Source organism: Mauremys mutica, chromosome 7 (genome assembly GCF_020497125.1).
Source record: "Mauremys mutica isolate MM-2020 ecotype Southern chromosome 7, ASM2049712v1, whole genome shotgun sequence".
Lineage (NCBI taxonomy): Eukaryota > Metazoa > Chordata > Testudines > Geoemydidae > Mauremys > Mauremys mutica.
The window spans coordinates 98,684,684-98,704,580 of record NC_059078.1 but is presented as its reverse complement, the minus strand read 5'-3'; the positions used below and the strand labels follow the sequence as shown (position 1 = coordinate 98,704,580).

The window sequence follows — 19,897 nt, the reverse complement described above, 5'->3', positions numbered from 1 at the left end:
CTCCAAAATGAACCCATCAAAAAACAGGCTGGTGACATTAGAGGAAGTGATGCTTGCAGTCAAATAGTTATGAAATGATAAAGCAGCTGGTCTTGACAATATTTCATCAGAACTCCTAAAGAGGTCTGGATTTAGTTCATGGTTTCATAGAGTTGTCTTAAAAGTAGGGCTGACAAGCAATTAAAGAAGTTAATTGTGATTACTCGTGTGATTAATCGCACTGTTAAACAATAATAGAATACAATTTATTTAAATATTTTTGGATATTTTCTACATTTTCAAATACTGTATATCGATTTCAGTTATAACACAGAATACGAAGTGTACAGTGCTCACTTTATTTTTATTACAAATATTTGAACTATAAAAAACAACAGAAATAGTATTTTTCAATTCACCTAATACAAGTGCTGTAGTGCAATCTTTTTATCATGAAAGTTGAACTTACAAATGTAGAATTATGTACAAAAAAAAACTGCATTCAAAAATAAAACAATATAAAACTTTAGAGCCTAGAAGTCCACTCAGTGCTATTTCTTGTTCATCCAATCACTCAGACAAACAAGTTTGCTTACATTTGCAGGAGATAATGCTGCCTGCTTCTTGTTCAGTGTCACCTGAAAGTGAGAACAGGTGTTCACATGGCACTGTTGTTGCTGGCGTCACAAGATATTTACATGCCAGATAAGCTAAAGATTCATATGTCCCTTCACGCTTCAACCACCATTCTAAGGACATGCATTCATGCTGACGACGGGTTCTGCTTGATAACAGTCCAAAGCCGTGGGGGCCAACGCATGTTCATTTTCATCATCTGAATCAGATGCCACCAGCAGAAGGTTGATTTTCTTTTTTGGTGGTTCGGGTTCTGTAGTTTCCACATCAGAGTGTTGCTCTTTTAAGACTTCTGAAAGCATGCTCCACACCTCATCCCTCTCAGATTTTGAAAGGCACGTCAGATTCTTAAACCTTGGGTCCAGTGCTGTAGCTATTTTTAGAAATCTCACATTGGTACCTTTTTTTTGTTTTCTCAAATCTGCTGTGAAAGTGTTCTTAAAATGAACATGTGCTGAATCTTCATCCGAGACTACTATAACATGAAATATATGGCAGAATGCAGGTAAAAGAGAGCCAGAGACATACAATTCTCCCCCAAGGAGCTCAGTCACAAATTTAATTAACACATTATTTTTTTAATGAGCATCATCAGCATGGAAGCATGTCCTCTGGAATGGTGGCCAAAGCCTGAAGGGACATACAAATGTTTAGCATATCTGCCACGTAAATGCCTTGCAATGCAGGATACAAAAGTCCCTTGTGAATGCCTGTTCTCACTTCCTGGTGACATTCTAAATAAGAGGTGGGCAACATTATCTCCTGTAAATGTAAACAAACTTGTTTGTCTTAGTGACTGGCTGAATGAGAAGTAGGACTGAGTGTACTTGTAGGTTCTGAAGTTTTGCATTGTTTTGTTTTTTAATGCAGTTATGTAACAAAAAAAAATCGACACTTGTAAATTGCACTTTCATGATAAAGAGATTGCACTATAGTACTTGTATGAGGTGAACTGAAAAACTTTCTTTTATAATTTTACAGTGCAAATATTTGTAATAAAAAATAATATAAAGTGAGCAGTGTACACTTTGTATTCTGTGTTGTAATTGAAATAAATATATTTGAAAATGTAGAAAAATATTTAATACATTTCAGTTGTTATTCTACTGTTTAACAGTGCAATGAAAACTGCAATTAATCACAATTTTTTTATCACAATTTTTTTGAGTTAATCGCATGAGTTAACTGTGATTAATCAACGACCACACATAAAAGTTTGGGAAACCTGTCACATTCCAGAAGATTGGAAAAGGGGCTGTATCATCCTTTTTTTCCAACAAGGAGAGTGATCAGTGTGCTCAAATTATAGGGGAATAACACTGCTGTCGCTCCCAGGGAAGGTATTTACGATCATACTAGTAAACCAAGAGGAATATTGTCTCAGCCCCAAAATGAGAGACAACCAGTGTGGTTTCCATACAGGTCAATCTATAATCCATGCTATATATGCTTTGCAGACTGTTACTGAAAAATGACTAGAATGACAAAAGGAAGTTTATATCATGTTTATAGACTTTGCAGAGCTTTTTAACTCGCTGCATCAATCAGCACTGGTCATACTCCTATGCCAGTATGAGGTGCCTGAGGACTTTATGTGCCTAGTGGAGGAACTGTATTGTGATACATTTAGCTGTGTGAAGGTCAATGATTGCATTATAGACAGATTTTCAGTAGAATGAGAAGTATGCTAGGGATGCATTCTCTCACCTATGTTATTTAATGTTTTAATAGACTATCTGATGACAAAGTGATAGAGACCAAAGTAGATGTCTTTAGAAGATCTTGAATATGAAGATGATATTGCCTTACTTGGAGAGACTACTGATCTGCTACAACAGCTAATGCTGGAAGAGTTGCAAAAACTGCAGAATTTATGGGACTTAAGATCAATAGTGATAAAACCAAAACTATTCATGTCTCCTACAAAATGGAAACAATGATCTGCTAATGCTGCATGATACTGAATGAGTAAATAGTTTTATCTGGGTAGTTGGTTGACAGCAGGAGGTTCTGTAACTGAAGAAGTCTTGTGTCGGTGGCATTCAGCATCTTCAAATGCCAACGAAGATATGAATCAAGTAAGTGGGTATTCACCCACGAAAGCTCATGCTCCAAAACTTCTGTTAGTCTATAAGGTGCCACAGGACTCTTTGCTGCTTTTGAAGATATGAATGTTCAACGTGGTAGTGATGACAACTCAGCTATATAGAGCAAAAACATGGATGTTAAAAAGTTGAAGAGAGGAAACTAAATACTATCAGTGTCAAAAGTTAAGGCATATTCTTAACCTCTGTTGTATGATTTTTGTCACAAACAAGGAGATACTTAGACAATCCTGGCAAGTTGCAGTCTTGCACTAGTTGAAAGCAAGATGGCTGCAATGGTGGGGCCATGTCCAATGTGCAGAAGAAGGTACACAATACAAAAGGTTTATAGAGCTCAGGTTGAAGAAAGTAGAGCACAAGGCCAACAACAAAGGAGACTGGAAGATGCATTTTTGAGGGATTTAGGGAGGCTAAATCCTCCCATGCCTACTTTGGCTGAAAGAAGATGCCTTGCAAGGGACTTTTCAAAATGGAAGTCCATTCTGTGCGCCACCACAATTACATCATAGCCATGTGAATCTGCTGTGCTGCTCCTATGAGGGAGCTTAGATTTCAAATTGACCTGCAGCTAACTCATGTGAAACCTACAAACTGCCTTGTCTTGGGGATTTTACTTTGAGATAACTTCCGTGAGTTAAGAACACACCTTATTTTTCCTAGTGTAGACAAGACCCAGGTGGTTGGGAAGGGTCAAGACAGAAGATGGAATATAGAGTCTCAGCTTAATCCCTGTCCTCAGTGCTTAAGGCAGCATAGTGGTGGATATAGATCTGGTGCAGTTTACTCCCTCCTTGAAGCAGCAGGAGAACAAGAAGTGAGATTATGATCCAGGGCTTGTCTACACTGAGGTGGCTAAAGCGGCAGTGCTGCAGTTATACCACTGTAACCCTATAGCATAGATGCATCCTATGGTGACAGAAAGAGATTTTCTAGTGCTGTAAGAACTCCACCTCCCTGAGCAGTGGTAGCTAGGTCAACAGAAGCATTCTTCCATCAACCTAACTGTGTCTCTAACCAGAGGTTAGATTGGCATAGCTGTGGTGCTCAGGGGCGAGAATTTTTCACACCCCTGAGCGCCGTAGCTATATCAGTCTGTATTTGTAATGCAGACTAGGCCCTAGAGTCACGCTCTTATGCCACGCCTACACTAGGAGCATTTTGATGGTATAGGCATACTGGTATATTATACTATACTGTCAAAGCACTCCTATTGTAGACACAGCATATACCCATAGGCACCGACTCCGTGGGCACTCCAGGGCTGGAGCACCCATGGGAAAAAAGTGGTGGGTGCTGAGCACCCACGGGCAGAACCCCTATCAATGCCTCTCCCTCCCCCCAGCACCTCCTGTCCCCCCGGTGGGCCCCACCGATCAGCATCTCCCCCTCCCTCCCAGTGCCTACCACCTGCCGCAACAGCTGTTTCGCAGCATCAGGAGGCGCTGGGGGGGAGGGAGGTGGGAAGGAGCGAGGGTGCAGCATGCTCAGGGAAGGGGCAGAACTGGGCATGGAAGAGGCAGGTGGAGGCGGAGCAGGGGCAGAGTGGGGGTGGGAAGAAGCAGGGTGGGGTTGGGGCATTGGGGGAAGGAGTGGAGTGAGGGCGTGGTTGGGGGGGAGCAGATTAGAAACTCGGTGCCAATGTATATACTAGCAAAACTGTCCTTTTGCTGGTAGAGTTTATTCGATACACACAGACATAAAGCAAAATAAGCTGTACTGGCAAAAGTATAACTGCATCTATGCTAGGGTCTTTTGCCAGCACAGCTGTGTCAGTCAGGGATCCCACCTCTTCACATCCCTGACCAACACTGCCATGCCAGCAGAATTCTGTAGTGTTGCTGTGAGCTAAGTCAGTGGTTCTCAACCAGGGGTTTGGGGGACTGCGAGCAGATTTCAGGGGGTCCTCCAAGCAGGGCCAGCATTACACTCGCTGGGGCCCAGGACAGAAAGCTGAAGCCCCACCGTATGGGGCTGAAGCCCAGGGGCCCTGAGCCCCTCCACCTGGGGCTGAAGCCAAAGCCTGAGCAATGCAGCTTTGTGGGGACCCCTATGCCATGGGGCCCCAGACAACTGGCCTGCTTGCTACCCCCTCACGCCAGCGCTGGCTTTTATATTCAGAAAACCAGTAATTGTGGGAGAGGTGGACCGTGGCGTTTTTATAGCACTGGGGGTGGGGGGGGAAGGGTCAGAAAGAAAAAGGTTGAAAACCCTGGAACTAAGTCACAGTCTCCATTCCAGGATTCTACTGGTGCAGTGCAACAAGGCATTGGCACTTATTCAGGGTAGATCATTATCTCACAATGTAGGTCTTATTTATTTTAATTTATAATGATATAAAATGGCTCTCATCTACTATTCTAGGCACCTTTGACACTATTAAAAATGCAATCAATATAAAATCAGGAGCAAAGTTTGAGCGGAAAATTCCAGCAAAAATCCTCTCCTACTACAGCTTAGCAGGCAGGACTTTTCCTTCTAAAACTCTCATCCCTCATAAAAAATGCCCCTACCACCTTCTTCAAATCCCTGGGTAAAAAGATGGGCCTTGCAGTATGCCCTAAACATCAACAATTCTGAATTATTTCAAACCAAGTGCGGAATCTTATTCAAAAAATTAGTGTCCCTTATAGAGAATGGTGTAGACCTGCCCTCTGTATTACTTTTTCAACTAGGTCAACAATAATTGTAGTTTGGAAAAATGCTGCCCAATTGGATTGGCTCCTTAGAAGCCAGAAATAGTTTCCCATGACCTCAGGTTGCAGACAGCTACATTGTATTGTCAGATCCTGTGTACAGATTGTTTTGTTGAGATCATTAATACTTTTTTTTAATTTGTAGATTCAGCCCCATTACAATGTTAATTTAAAAACAAACACTTTTCTGCCCATTCATAGCTGATAGGGCCAGAAGCGACCACTGTGATCCTCTGGTGTGACCTGTATAACAAAGGTCCTAGGACTTCCCTAAATTAATTCCTGTTTGAATTAGAGTGGACTTCTTAGAAAAACCTCCAATCTTGATTTAAAAATTTCCAGTGATGGAGAATGCACCGCAGGCCTTGGTAAGTTGTTTCAGTGGCTAATTAGCCACTGTTATACCTTCTTTCTAAACTGAATGTTATGTCTTCTTTCTAGTCTGAATTTGCCTAGCTTCAACTTCCAGCCATTGAATCATGTTATGCTTTTGTCTGCTAGATTAAATAGCCTTCTATTATCAAATTTTGTTCTAGGTAGGTACTTATACACTGTGATCAAAACACCCTTTAACCCTTTTGGGGAGCTAAATAGATTGAGCTCCTTTTTCCCCCAATCCTTTAATCATTCTCATGGCTCTTCTCCAAACCATCTCAAATTTTTCAACGTCCTTCTTAAATTTTGGATTCCATACTGGACAAGGTATTGCAGTAGTTGTTGCACAAGTGCCGAATACAGAGGTAATGTAATGCAATCTTTCTACTCCTACTCTTGATATTTCCTGTTTATACATCCAAGTATTGCATTAGCCATTTTGGCTGGAGTGTAACAGTAGTGTAATCATGTTCAGCTGATTATTCACAATAACTCACAAATCTTCAGAGTCACTGTTTCCCAGGAGAGTGAGTCCCCCTTTCTGTAAGTATGGCCTACATTCTTTTCTCCTAGATGTATAATTTTACATTTGGCTTTATTGAAACACATATTTTTAGCCTGCACCCAGCTTGCCAAGTGACCCCGATTGCTCTATCAGTGAACTTCATTATTTGTCATGCCTCCAGTCTTTGTGTCATCTACAAATTTTATCAGTAATTATTTTGTGTTTTCTTCAAGCTCAGTGTTAAATAGCTTAGGGCCAGAATTCACTTTGTTTGGGATTCCACTAGAAACACATCCACTCGATGACAGTTCCCTGTTTACAATTATTTAGAGACCTATTGGTTAAGCAGTTTTAATCAATTTAATGTGTATCATGTTGATTTTGTATCATTTTAGTTTGTTAATCAAATTGTTGTGTAAAACCAAGTCAAATGCCTGACCGAAGTATAAATATATTACATCAACCTGGTGCTGCTTACCCCGTCTGGCTTCTCATTAGGTGACGTTCTACTGATGAAGGCTTCTCTTCATCTCTTCAAGACACTTAAGTCCAAAGCAGACTGCAAAGAATTACAAAGGGATCTCACAAAACTGGGTGACCGGGCAACAAAATGGCAGATGAAATTCAGTCTCGATAAATGCAAAGTAATGGAAAGCATAATCCCAATTATACATACAAAATTATGAGGTCTAAATTAGCTGTTACCATTCAAGAAAGAGATTGCAGAGTCATTGTGAATAGTTCTCTGAAAACATCCACTCAATGTGCAGCAGCAGTCAAAAAAGCCAACAGAATGTTAGGAACCATTAGGAAAGGGATAGATCATAAGAAAATAAATATCATAATGCCACTATATAAATTCATGGCATGCCCACACCTTGAATACTGTTCTGGTAGCCCTACCTCAAAAAAGATATATTAGAAATGGAAAAGATACAGAGAAGGGCAACAAAAATGAATTAGGGGTATGGAACAGATTCCATATGAGGGGAGATTAAAAAGACTGGGACTATTCATCTTTGAAAAAAATAAGGGGGATTATGACAGAGGTCTATAAAATCATGAACGATGAAGTACCGGTACTTCTTCACATAATGCACAGTCAACCTGTGGAACTCATTGCCATGGGATATTGTGAAGGCCAAAAGTATAACTGGGTTCAAAAAAGAATTAGATAAGTTAATGGAGAATAGGTTCATTAGTGGCTATTAGCCCAAATGGTCAGGGATGCAACCCCATGCTCTGGGTTCCCTAAACCTCTGACTAACAGATGCTGGAGCTGGACAACAGGGAACGGAACTCTCAATAATTGCCCTGTTCTGTTCATTCCTTCTGAAGCATCAGGCACTGGCCACTGTCGGAAGACTGGGTAATGGGCTAGATGGACCATTGATCTGACTAATATGGCCATTCTTATTTTCAGTCAATATTTATCTGTTTGCTCAACAAATATTTATGTTCATCACCACAGAAATCAATATTTTTTTTAAATTGGTCTGAATAACTTTATTTTGATATTTTTGTATTTTTTATCATTACTTTTTCTATAACGTCACTTCTATTTTTTTAATTAATGAAACATGGTTGATATAGTTGATATACATTTTTCAGGGTCAGCTTCCTAAACAACTAACTACTTTTGAACCTCTTTCCCAATTTTAAAAGTATCTTATTTATTTGAAAAATGCCATTTCCTTGTTGCTCATTTTGTGTTTTCTGTCTTGGCTAGACTAGGAAAAAAGATTCTGCTTACGTTATAAACTGATATAAAATAGAGCTAAAGGTGTTAAACTGGGTCTACACTTGTGTTAAATTTTTCAATCATGTTGAGCTAGCTTGATTGACTAAAGTATCATTTTTCCTAGCATAGACAAGGCCTAAATACCAAAAGGCCTGATCCAATTCCCATTAAAATAGATTCCTGTGGTTTAAATGGGAGTTTGAATGGTCTCTAACCTGTTTATAGGTCTCTAACCTGTATTTTTCTAGTAATTGTCTTATTTTATATTATGAGCCAAATTCTGGCTGGTGCTGTTATGACATTCCATCACAGCTGTACATACTTGCATACCAAAAAAGAAACTGCAGCCAGAACTTGGAGCAGAAGGTAGAAGTTAATTTTCAGATCCAGCCTTCTCTTTCACAGTGAATATTGCAAAGGGGTTGTTATAAAGTGTAGGTGATGGCACATAATCTACATGTTTATGTACCTATACTTGTTGATACCTTGATCAGGCCATAGCTCTGACACATTTCCCTGTGCAAATAATTTTTACGCTTAGCAGGTACAGAATGTATAAAATGGCTGGGAATAAGGGTGGACTCAATCAGAATATAGTTGCAATCAGTGTTGCTTTTGTATCTATTAGTTTTCCCATTTGGATGCCTCTTTCCATAAACCAGCCAGAATTTGTTTCAGTGCTTTTAGTTTCCTTAAAAAACTAAACAACACACCATGCCTAGGACATTACATACCAAAAACCTACATTAAAATAAAATTATTTTGGTTGCAAAGTTTGGTTTGCAAAACTAGGAAGTTAGGAAATACGAGAGCTATAGTCTCCAGTACAGCCTAATTTGACACACTTTTGCATATACGTTATGATATTCTTTTAATGACATGATTAAATGCTTTTTCTACATAATCCCTACCTCATTCAGTGCAGAGGTTTGATGGACAAAGGGGAAGAATTAAGATTGCAAGGGTAAGTGAATCTGGCATTACTAACTTTTGACTTGCAAGCTAAGTAATTTTCATTTAATGTAGTTTTTTAATATGTAATGTATAAGCAGACTGTATCTCATTTTAGCAGCATCCATACACTCAAGTGTTATGTGGAAGCCAATAGGTAATGCTGCCTCAGAAATGCTGCAAATTAACCTTGTATTAATCAGTGTAAAGTCTCTGTTGGTCTTGCGCTTTGCAGTCCTCAGCCTATTTTTAGAATGAACCAGGACCATTTGTTTAGGATTGGACTAGCAGCTCATCAGTAATGGCCTTTTATATATAAAGATATATGTGGATGATTCCTATGCCTTGTTCTTAGTGCCTTTGCATGAGACTGCAATATCTTTGGTTCTTGCAGACATTGTTTTAACTCTTAAGAGGAGTGGTACAAGGTAGCAATGAAAATGTTTCTTGTCGCCATTTGCCAAATAAAAATGCATCCTTGCAAAATTCCAATCCATTCTTTCTTGTCTGTGTGGTCCGTGAAGGAGCTCTGATCGGGGGACTGCACCTCATTGCCCATTGCTCCAGCTCTTCAGGATTCTAGCAACACTTGTCATTGTGCAGTTCTAGTTTATTCAGACTCTTATCTCATACATATTACTTTTAGTAATGAAACTGCTGTCTGAAAGCAAGTTAGTGAAGTGACTAATTCCCTCAGCAAGAGACAGCTGCTCCCACTCTATTGTGTAGAAAGTAGCGCCTTATACTGTAACAGATCTGAAAACAAGGTAGAAAAGCCTCCTTGTTCCGCTTCCTGCAGTACAAGGGGTAGGGAGAGACACTGAACGACAGGAGCGTCTGTTCATTGTTCTTGCTATAAGGAAAGAAAAACCACTGGGAACGGTTTCAGAGGGTTACATTGCATGGGCTTCCTGTGATGCAAATACCTTTACAGCCACCGAAGACAGGTGTAATAATGTCCCCAAACCAAACCTTCCCCCGACAGCAGTTATACAACTGCCGTGAGGCGACAGTCCACAGCACGCAGCGCCCGATCCGACTGCAGAGGGATAGATTCGCCGTAGCACGCAACGCAACGCATCCTTTCTTGGACCCAAGTGACCACCGGCAGGCAGAAACTACCACTCCCAGCATGCAGTGCTCCGGGGAGGGGGACCATCATTCCCAGCAGCCATTGCTTCGTGGGACGCAGGCGACCTGGTTCGAGTCCCGAACGCTCACGGCCGAGGAGTGCGCCGCCCGCACCCCACTGTGACGTCAGTTCAAGTACAACCCTGCCCTCAAGTTCCCGAAATTTAAATTAAGTCCCATGCTGCACCACGAGCCGCGCGGCTTTCCGTTGATTGGCTGCGGAAGTCCTGGCGCGCGGTTCAAAGTTGTCGAGGGAAAGGGGCGCCCCTGGCTAGGCGCGTAGCGACAGGAAGCGGCCGGAGCAGCTTGGCGGGTGGCGACAGTAGGTTGGGGGGAGAGGCTGCGCGCTAATCGCTGGGGGGGGGGGCGCCGGGCCGGCCGGTCGGTCCCCCCTTTCCCGGGGACCCCGCCTGAGCTCGGGGCTCCCTTGCTGGGCGACGCTCCCTCTCCGTGGCCGGCTGCCGCTGCGCTCGGCGCCGGGTTCCCTGCGTGAGCGGGGCAAGGCGCCGCCCGGTGCCCCGCGGGAGGGGGATGATGCTCCCCCGCCCGGGCTGTCGGGCAGGGCTGTAGAGCGCTCCGGGGGGACGCGCTCTGTTGTCCCTTCAGCTCTGTCCGCCGATCGGGGAGCAGCCAGTCTGCACTCACCGCTTCCTTCCCCTCCGCAGGCTCCCCGCGACAATGGCGACGGCGGCCGTGAGCTCCCAGGGCGGCGCTAAGAAAGAGGAGAAAGGGAAGAATATCCAGGTGGTTGTGAGATGCAGGTAAGCGGGTCCGGTGCCCCCCGTGACGGCTCCTCCTGGGCGGAGGGTGACGAAACAGCTACTGTGAAAAATCGGGACAGGGGGTGGGGGTAATAGGAGCCTATATAAGACAAAGCCCCAAACGTCGGGACTGTCCCTATAAAATCGGGACATCTGGTCATCCTACTTGGGCAGCGTGAGCTTCTCTGTTACCGCCATGGGCAAATAACTAGTGCTGGACAGCATCCATTGGGGCCTGCTGAGGAGGCTGCCAAAGACTCCTGTGGTCAGAACTGTGTAAAGCCTTAGAAGGGTGGAGTTAATGGTGAGGTAGTTATGGCTGAGGGGACATTTTAACTAAAGCGCCCATTTTTAAGTACTTTCTCGGACGTTCAAGTCTGGGACATCTCCTGATTAGTCTTGGCCCAGGTCTGATATGTTTGCAAAGCATGATGAGCTTCAGACTTGCAAATGCATGTCTTACCAAAGTATGCTTCTCCCTTCAAAGAAAATAAATGCCTGAACTATGTTAATGTAAGACTAATTGGACAAGTTAACATTAGCCTAACAGTACCCTTACATGACAGCTTTGTAGTAGAATTTTTTTAAACTCTCCTTTTTTATATTTTTTATTCTTCGTTGAGAATCATCTCTGGGTGGGGTTCAGGAGACAGTCTTTGTGGACTGTCCACCCTGTTTCATTGTTAAGATGTAGATTTTTCACCATCAACCTCTTTCCTGCCAAAGAATGGCCCCTTAACCAGGTGATGGCCCATTTGCTAGCCTTTTGTCTCTGGAGAACTAGTTTGTGACTCCTCTCCGGATTTGGAGTACATCTTGTCTACACTGCAGTTTTGTCAACAAATGTCAGCTTTTGTCAACAAAACAGTGGAGGTGTACACACTGAAATGCTCCTCCCAGTGATGTAACTCCCCAGCTATGCCGACATAGTAAAACCACCTCAAGGAAAGGTGTAGGGCTTATGTCAGTGTAGTTAGGGTGACTCAGTGTCTGTAGACCCTGTGTTCTTTACATCCGTTGTTAGCTGTCAACTCCCCTGGAGAGTTGGGCGACTGGGATCCTGCTCCCAGCTGGAAGCCAGGGTGAGATGCCCCGGGGGGCATCCACCAGTGCTCTGGGCTGGGAATGGTGGGTGGCTTGTCAATTTCACAGCTCTGCAACTGTGATGTCAGAGCTGTCATGTTTAGCTTGCACTTTATTCTGGACCTTAAATGTGGATATACTGCATATTGTATTGATAAATGTACCATATGTTGTAACTCTGAGACTCCATTGGAGATGTGCAATGTTACAAAATTCCTCATAGCCAGCTCAACTTTGTATCACTTCAGTACCTAAAGGATCTTGACGAAAATGGCTCACTTTGCGTAATCTAGTTCAAATGGTTCAATGTGGGGTTATAGGTGACGATTAAAGAGCTGGTGTGCTTAGACCTATACAAGACATAATAGATGTCTTTGCACCTTGAAGAGCTTCCTGTCTAATTTCTTATAAGGTGTTGGCATAAACTAATGAACAGAACCACTAAAATACACTTGGGAATACACATTCAGCAGTCTGTGCAAATGTTCTGGCACTGACACCTAAGAGTACAAAAAAATGTGCTCCAAGCAAACCTTTTAGTACAGTCTGCCAACCACTGCATATCTTTGGGTATGTCTACACTGCCCATGTTATAGCATTGTGACATGGGCAGTGTAGTCCTGCTTTATCGCCAGGGAAGAGCTCTCCCAGTGATAAAAAAAATAACCACCCCGAATGAGGGGTGGTAACTTTATCGCTCCCGGTGATAAAGCACTGTCTATACTGGCGCTTTTCAGTGCTAAAATATTTGTTGCTCAGGGGTATGGTTTTTTCACACCCCTGAACAACTAAAGTTTTAGAGCTGAAAGTGGCAGTGTAAACACAGCCTTTGTCTTTGCTTAGGGTTCGGAGTCAGTATAGTAACATTGATTGGAGTGGGGCTATTTATGAGTGTAGACAAGGCCAAACTAGTGTTTGTATTCTCACTTTACGAAATAATGGGTTCAGAGGATGTTTTTGAGGAGGTTTTTTATTATTTTCTGATTGTGATTAGCAAGCAAACACTTAATGAGACTCTCAATGAGATTTTGACCTAAAACTATATATGGTGCTGCTGGTGGTTTGAGGGTCATGTAAACCAAGGATATTCCAAAACAGGAGTATAGCTTTTGAAGTTGCCTGTTTTGGGGCAAGATTCAAGTGTACCACTTTGTTTCCTGTTTTCAGTGAGCATTGGATTATTAAGAACGTAATATAAAAATGGCCATATTAGGTCAGACCAATGGTCCATCTAGCTCAGTATCCTGTCTTCTGACAGTGGCCACTGCCAGATGCTTCAGAGGGAATGAACAGAACAGGGCAATTAATGAGTGATCCATCCCCTGTCATCCAGTACCAGCTTCTGGCAGTCAGAGGCTTAAGGCTATCCAGAGCCTGAGGTTGCATCCTTGACTATCTTGGCTAATAGCCACAGTGAGCCTATCCTCCATGGATTTATCCAATTCTTTTTTTAAACCCATTTACTCTTTTGCCTTCATGACATCTCCTGGCAACAAGTTCATTGTGTGAAGAAGTATTTCCTTATGTTTGTTTTACATCTGCTGCCTATTATTCTTCAGAGCATGTAAATCTTTTGCCTTTTACTAAAGATTTCATTTGGTGACCCTGGTTCTTGTGTTATGTGAAGGGGTAAATAGCACTTCTTTATTCACTTTCTCCACACCATTCATGATTTTATAGCTCTCTAGCATAATCCCCCTCAGTCATATCTTTTCCAAGCTGAACAGTCAGTCTCTTTAACCTCTCTTTAATGTGGGTATGGAACAGCTTCCGTATAATTTTTGTTGTTCTTCTCTGTATCTTTTCCAATTCTAGTATATCTTTTTTGAGTTTAGGCCACCAGAAATGCATGCAGTATTAAAGATGTGGGCATACCATGGATTTATGTAGTGGCATTGATTTTTTTTTAATTTTTTTTTTATCATCCTCCTTTATCCCTTTCCTAATGGTTCCTAGCATTCTGTTAGCTTTTTTGACTGCTGCTGCACATTTAGTAGATGTTTTCACAGAACTATCCAAGATGACTCCAAGATCTCTTTCTTAAGTAGTGTCACCATACCTCAGTGGGTCACAGCGGAGAATACCAGATTCAGAACAAAGTGCTGAAAAATAGGGCAGGCTCACCCCAAACTGGTGGTTATTCTACCATTAGATATACCAAACGAGTAACAAAAGTTATCTTCTGTTCTAAGTTCCCTCTAAGCTGCGTGACTGCGCAGCAGCCTATTAAGCACCACACAGGCACTCAGGGCTGTGGCGGGGAGAGATGCCTCTCCCTAAGCCCCGCTGTGGTGGGGAGAGGTGTCTCTCCCCCAGCCCAGACCTGCCATGGCCAGGGGAGAGGCGCTCATCCCATGGCCCCAGCCCAGGTGCTGCTGCAGGGATAGAGATCTGCGGGGAGTCCTCTCTCCCCACCATAGCCCCAGCGCAGCCTGCACCCCAAACCCCTCATCCTCAGAGCCCACACCCCAGCCTTCTGCCCCAGCCCTAAGCCCCATATCCCTGGCCCCACCCCAGAGCCTGCACCCCAACCCTCTGCCCAAACCCTGAGCCCCCTCCCATACGCCGAACCCCTTGGCCCCACCCCCGCCACATGAACTTTATGTGCACCAATATGGAGGTGATGTGTGACACATCACCTCCATATTGGTGCACATAACAAAATTCATTCCGCACACGTGTGGGAAAAATTAGAGGGAGCACTGCTTCTGTCTCACTACACTTGTTAACATGAAGTCAAAGATGCAGTGGTTATTGAAACCCCATTTCATCAAACAGAGTCCTTCTGATCTCAAGAAGCCAGGTTAATATTGTGATGTTGCACTCTATATGATTTTATAAAAATATGCTAATGTAACTGGAATATGCTTCATACAAAAGGTCTCTTCTAAGGTATCATTACAAAGCTTATAATCTACTGAGTGTGATCATCCTATTTGTATAAATGTACCACTCTTGTATCTGAAACTAGAAATATGAAATATAACTCTGACGGCCTATTGTAATTATGCAAAGTGTGGGCCATTAATGGTGGTTTGGAATCTTGATGACTCTCATTAACTAGGACAATTGACTTCAGATGGGTGTATTTTACCTGTAAGTCTTCCTGTATACGTGTGCTGGCAAGTGGGTAATGAAGTCTTGCAGTGACATGTGATCATGTCACCTGAATTGGAATCCACTTTAACCTGGTGTCTTAGGGTCTGGCTACACTTGCAGCTGTACAGCGCTGCCGCGGGAGCGCTGCCGCAGCAGCGCTTTGAAGTGCGAGTGTGGTCGCGGTGCCAGCGCTGCGAGAGAGCTCTCCCAGCGCTGCAGATACTCCACCTCCCTGTGGGGATTAGCTTACAGCGCTTGGAGACGCGCTCCCAGCGCTGGGGTATTGTTTACACTGGCGCGTTACAGCGCTGTAACTTACTGCGCTCAGCGGGGTGTTTTTTCACACCCCTGAGCGAGAAAGTTGCAGCGCTGTAAAGCGCCAGTGTAGCCAAGGCCTTATTGAGAAGGAGGGGGTGGAAACCTAGAGAGGGACGAAGGATTTCCACCTTATGGAAAAGATATATAAATGGGTGGAACAGAACAAAGGGAAGCAGCCATCATGAGGAATCCCCTAGCTACCGCCTGAGCTGGAACAATGGCTGTACCAGGGAAAAGGACTGTGCCCAGACTAGTAAGGCTGTTCAGTCTGTGAAAGAGACTTATTGAAACATCTCTCAGGGTGAGATTTTTACCTGTACTCAGTTGTATTACTGTATTAGACTCAGACTTGCTTGTTTTATTTTATTTTGCTTGGACTTTGTTCTGTCTGTCACTACTTGGAACCACTTAAATCCTACTTTCTGTATTTAATCAAATCACTTTTTACTTATTAATTAACCCAGAGTATGTATTAATACCTGGGGGAGGTTATAGAGTTAGTGTTATAGAGGGCGAACAATTCATGAATTTACCCTATATAAGCTTTACACAGGGTAAAATGGATTTATTTGGGTTTTAGACCCCATTGGGAGTTGGGCATCTGAGTGTAAAAGACAAGAACACTTCCGTAAGCTGCTTTCAATGAAGCCTGCACCTTTGTGGCAAGTAATTCAGACCCTGGGTCTGTGTTGGAGCAGATGGCCGTGTCTGGCTCAGCAAGACAGGGTGCTGGGGTCCTGAGCTGGCAGGGAAAGCAGGAGCAGAGGTAGCCTTGGCACATCAGGTGGCAGTTCTCAGATCTTACCCAATAATTGCTCTGTTGTCAATAGTCTAGTAACTACTCCTGGATGAATTGTGCATGTGTGCAGACTTCATGGCCCCCGCCGATTTCTTTGTTTCCCCACAGAAAAATGACTTTCTGACAGGGAAGCTGCAAGAGTAGTCATACATCACACCCTAATAGCATAGGTACATCGTTTCAGGCACCCGGAGCAGCCGACAGAGATAAATCACTGCGGGACTGGGGACACCCCAGCCAGTGGCTCCTACCCTGATCTGTGATAAGCTGCTAATCACGGTTAGATTGGAGACAGGAGAGGATGGGACTTCCTCTTCCCCTACAAAGAGTGGCTGGTGCTGTGTCAGACTCACCCCCAGAAACCTCCCCCAGCTACAGGAAGCTGAGCATCCTCCCCTGCTTCCTGCCCCCATCACACCTCAGTTGTGGGGGGACGGGTCATTGTATGGGGAGCTGCTTCTCCATGCATCTGGACCTCCCATACCCAGACATCCACACCAAGCCTCACCCTGTACATCCAGAACCCCCTAGCACTCCCATACTCGAACCCTACCCCATTAAACCTCAATCCCTGCATCCAGTCCCCCCTGAAGTGTTTCTGGGCCAGGCCTAAGCCTTGCGCTGTGTCAGTGTCGGGTGCAGCCTCACCGCTGAGTCCATTTCCCAGGGGTAGGGGTGCTGCAGGGTGATCTCCCACCTTCGTGCACCTTAGTTTGCAAAAGTGTCTCTAGAAATTATCCAAACAACTTGGGGGGGTCATCAGTCCTTGTTTAGAGCTTCTTTTTTAGAAATCCAATCCAGACAAATGAAACAGGAATTGAAGACAAAACAGATGTTTCCTGGGTCTTTTATACCCTCTCCCATGTGGATGGAAATGGAATTTTACTATCCCAAACAAAGCTAACAATCTTTGTTTGACTCCTTCAAATAATTCTAATAGATTGGTGAAGCCTGATTTCTCTTTACAAAAGCAGTGTTGACTCTTTCTCAAAATGTTTTCTTCATCTATGTCCCCGATAATTCTTTACTACAGTTTCCGCCAATTTACCTGATACTGAAGTTAGGCTTACCCGGCCTCTATTTGTCAGGATCGCCTCTGGAGCCTTTTTGAAAAATTGATGTTACATTAGCTATTTTCTAGTAATCTGGTACAAAGATTGATTGTTTGGTAGGCTTCCTTTTTTAAATAAATAATTTAAAAAACTAAATTGTTGTTAGTTTCTGTGTCTTGCTAGTTGCTCTTCAAATTCTTTTTTGGCCTTCCTAATTATACTTTTACATGTCACTTGCCAGAGTTTATGCTCATTTCTGTTTCCAATAGGATTTGATTTCCAATTTTTAAAGGATGTATTTTTGCTTCTGTTTAGCCTTGGTGGCATTTTTTGATCCTCTTATTGTTTGTTTTTATTAGGGGTATGCATTTAGTTTGATCCTCTATTTATGATATTTTTATGTAGTGTCCATGCAGCTTGCAGGCATTTTACTCTTGTAACTGTTCCTTTTGATTTCCATTTAACTAGCTTCCTAATTTTTGTGTAGTTCCCCTTTTTGTAGTTAAATACTACAGTGGTGGATTTCTTTGGTTTTTCCCCTGTCCCCCCCCGCTTCCTTCCCCCCCCCCCCCCCCCCCCCGGATTTTAAATTTAATTACATTATGGTCACTGTTACTGAGCAGTTCAGCTATATTCATCTCTTGGACCAGATCCTGTGTGTCACTTGTCTCTCTCTTTGTGGGTTCTAGGACTAGCTACTCCAGGAAGCAGTCATTAATGGGTGGTGTCTAAAAACTTTATCTCTGCATCCTGTTCTGAGGTGACCGGTGTCCAGTCAATATGGGGATAGTTGAAATCCCTCATTATTACTATGTTTTCTGGTTTTAGGTTTTTTGTTTTTTTTGTTTGTTTGTTTTTTTTTGTTTTGATTTTTTTTGGTAGCTTCTCTTTTCTTCCTGAGCATTTCACAGTCACTGTCATCATCCTGATCATTTGGTCAGTAGTATGTTCTTGCTTCCATACGCTTATTATTAAAGCATGGGATTTCTTTCTATGTAGATTCTATGGTACAGTTTGATTCATTTAGGGTTTTTACTATATTTGACTCCCTTTTCTTTTACATATAGTGCCACACCTCCACCAGTACAGTCTACTCTGTTATTTCTATATATTTCATACCCTGGTATTACTGTGTCCCATTGATTATTATTGTTCCACCAACTTTCTGTGACGCCTATTATATCTATATCCTCATTTAATACCAGGCACTCCAATTCACCCAGCTTAACGTTTTAGTTTTCTAACATTTGTATACAAATGCTTGTAAAAATTCTCAATATTTAGTTGCCTTTCTTTGTGATGACTACATGGGACTCTTTTGTTTGACTGTTTCTTTTTCAGTTCCCACTGGCACTTTATCAACTTCTATCCTCTTCTCTTTTCCAGGGAATAGAGTGTCCCTTTTAATAAATCCTCCCCTCAGGAATGTCTGTCTGAACTGTGTGCTGCTTTCCCCCATCCCTCAGTTCAAAAATTCCTTTGACCTTTTTATTTTTACATGCCAGCAGTCTGGTTCATTTTGGTTTAGTTGAAGCCCATCCTTCCTGTATAGGCTCCTCCTTTCCCCAAAAGTTCCCTAGTTCCTAATAACCTATATCCCTCCTCCCAACGCCGCCATCTCTTCCATACGTTGAAACCCTGCAGTTCTGCCTGTCTTAACAGGCCCTGCATATGGAAGTGGAAGCATTTCCGAGAATGTTACCATGGAGGCCCTGGATCTCAATCTTTTTAACTAGCATCTTAAATTTGGCCACTAGGACAGTGTTTCTCAAATGTGGCCACCATGACTACATGTGGTCACCAGGGGGCTTTTCTTGTGGCCACAGCCTTCTGGGACGTGATTGAGGAGGGGAGTAGCAGCCCCCAACCCAGGGCCTCCAACAATGGTTGGGCCCTGCCCCTCCGCTCCATCCCCCCTCGGAGACACAAAACCCCTACATAAATAATTTACAATGATTTGGACTTGTTTCCCCCAAAGTTAATAAAGTATTTTAGGAAAAATTGTCAGAGCAGCCACCAAAAAATTTGTTGTGAGAACCCCTGCACTAGGACCTTTCTCCTACCATTTGCTATGACCACTGGCTCCTCCCCAGCATTGCACATACATCTATCTAGATGTCTTGAGAGGTCTGCAGCCTTTGCACCTGACTAGCAATTCACCATGCGGTTCTTCCGGTCTTCTCAAACCCAACTATCTAGATTTCTAATATTTGAATCCTCTATTACTATTGCCTGTCTCTTCTAATAAATGGGGTTTCTTCTCATCACTGCGAGAGGATACCATGACATCTGGAAGGAAGGTACCAACTATGGGATTGTTTCTCTTTGCTCCAGCTTGATGTTTGCCTTCCCTGAGACGTTTATGCTCTTCAACGGCACAGAGGCTTTCACACCAGGGGGGTGGGGGACAACTCTACTGTATCCCTGAAAGTCTCATCTATGTACCTCTATCTCCCTTAGCTCCTCCAATTCAGCCACTCTGGTTTCAAGAGCCCATACTCTGTCTCTAAGGGGCATGAGTTGCTTGCTCCAAAGGCATACATATGGCACCTGCCCACAAGGCAGCTAATCTTACATGCTGCATTCAGTGCAATAAACTGGATAGCCCCGACTCTGCTGCTGGACTTCTGCCTGCTTTATTTTTACTCTTGCAGGGGTTGGGTTTGGTG

General features: G+C 43.1%; 1 protein-coding gene across 1 annotated transcript in view; it reads left to right on the top strand.

Moving 5' to 3' along the window:
• Window positions 1-10,283: 10,283 nt before the first annotated feature.
• Window positions 10,284-19,897, top strand: part of KIF11 (kinesin family member 11) — a 34,142-nt gene continuing 24,528 nt past the window's right edge. The window contains exons 1-2 of the mRNA XM_045023291.1: window positions 10,284-10,438; window positions 10,782-10,877. Of these exons, the coding sequence (XP_044879226.1) occupies window positions 10,795-10,877 (83 nt within the window). The 5' untranslated portion in view covers window positions 10,284-10,438; window positions 10,782-10,794. The remainder of the gene's footprint in view (window positions 10,439-10,781; window positions 10,878-19,897) is intronic.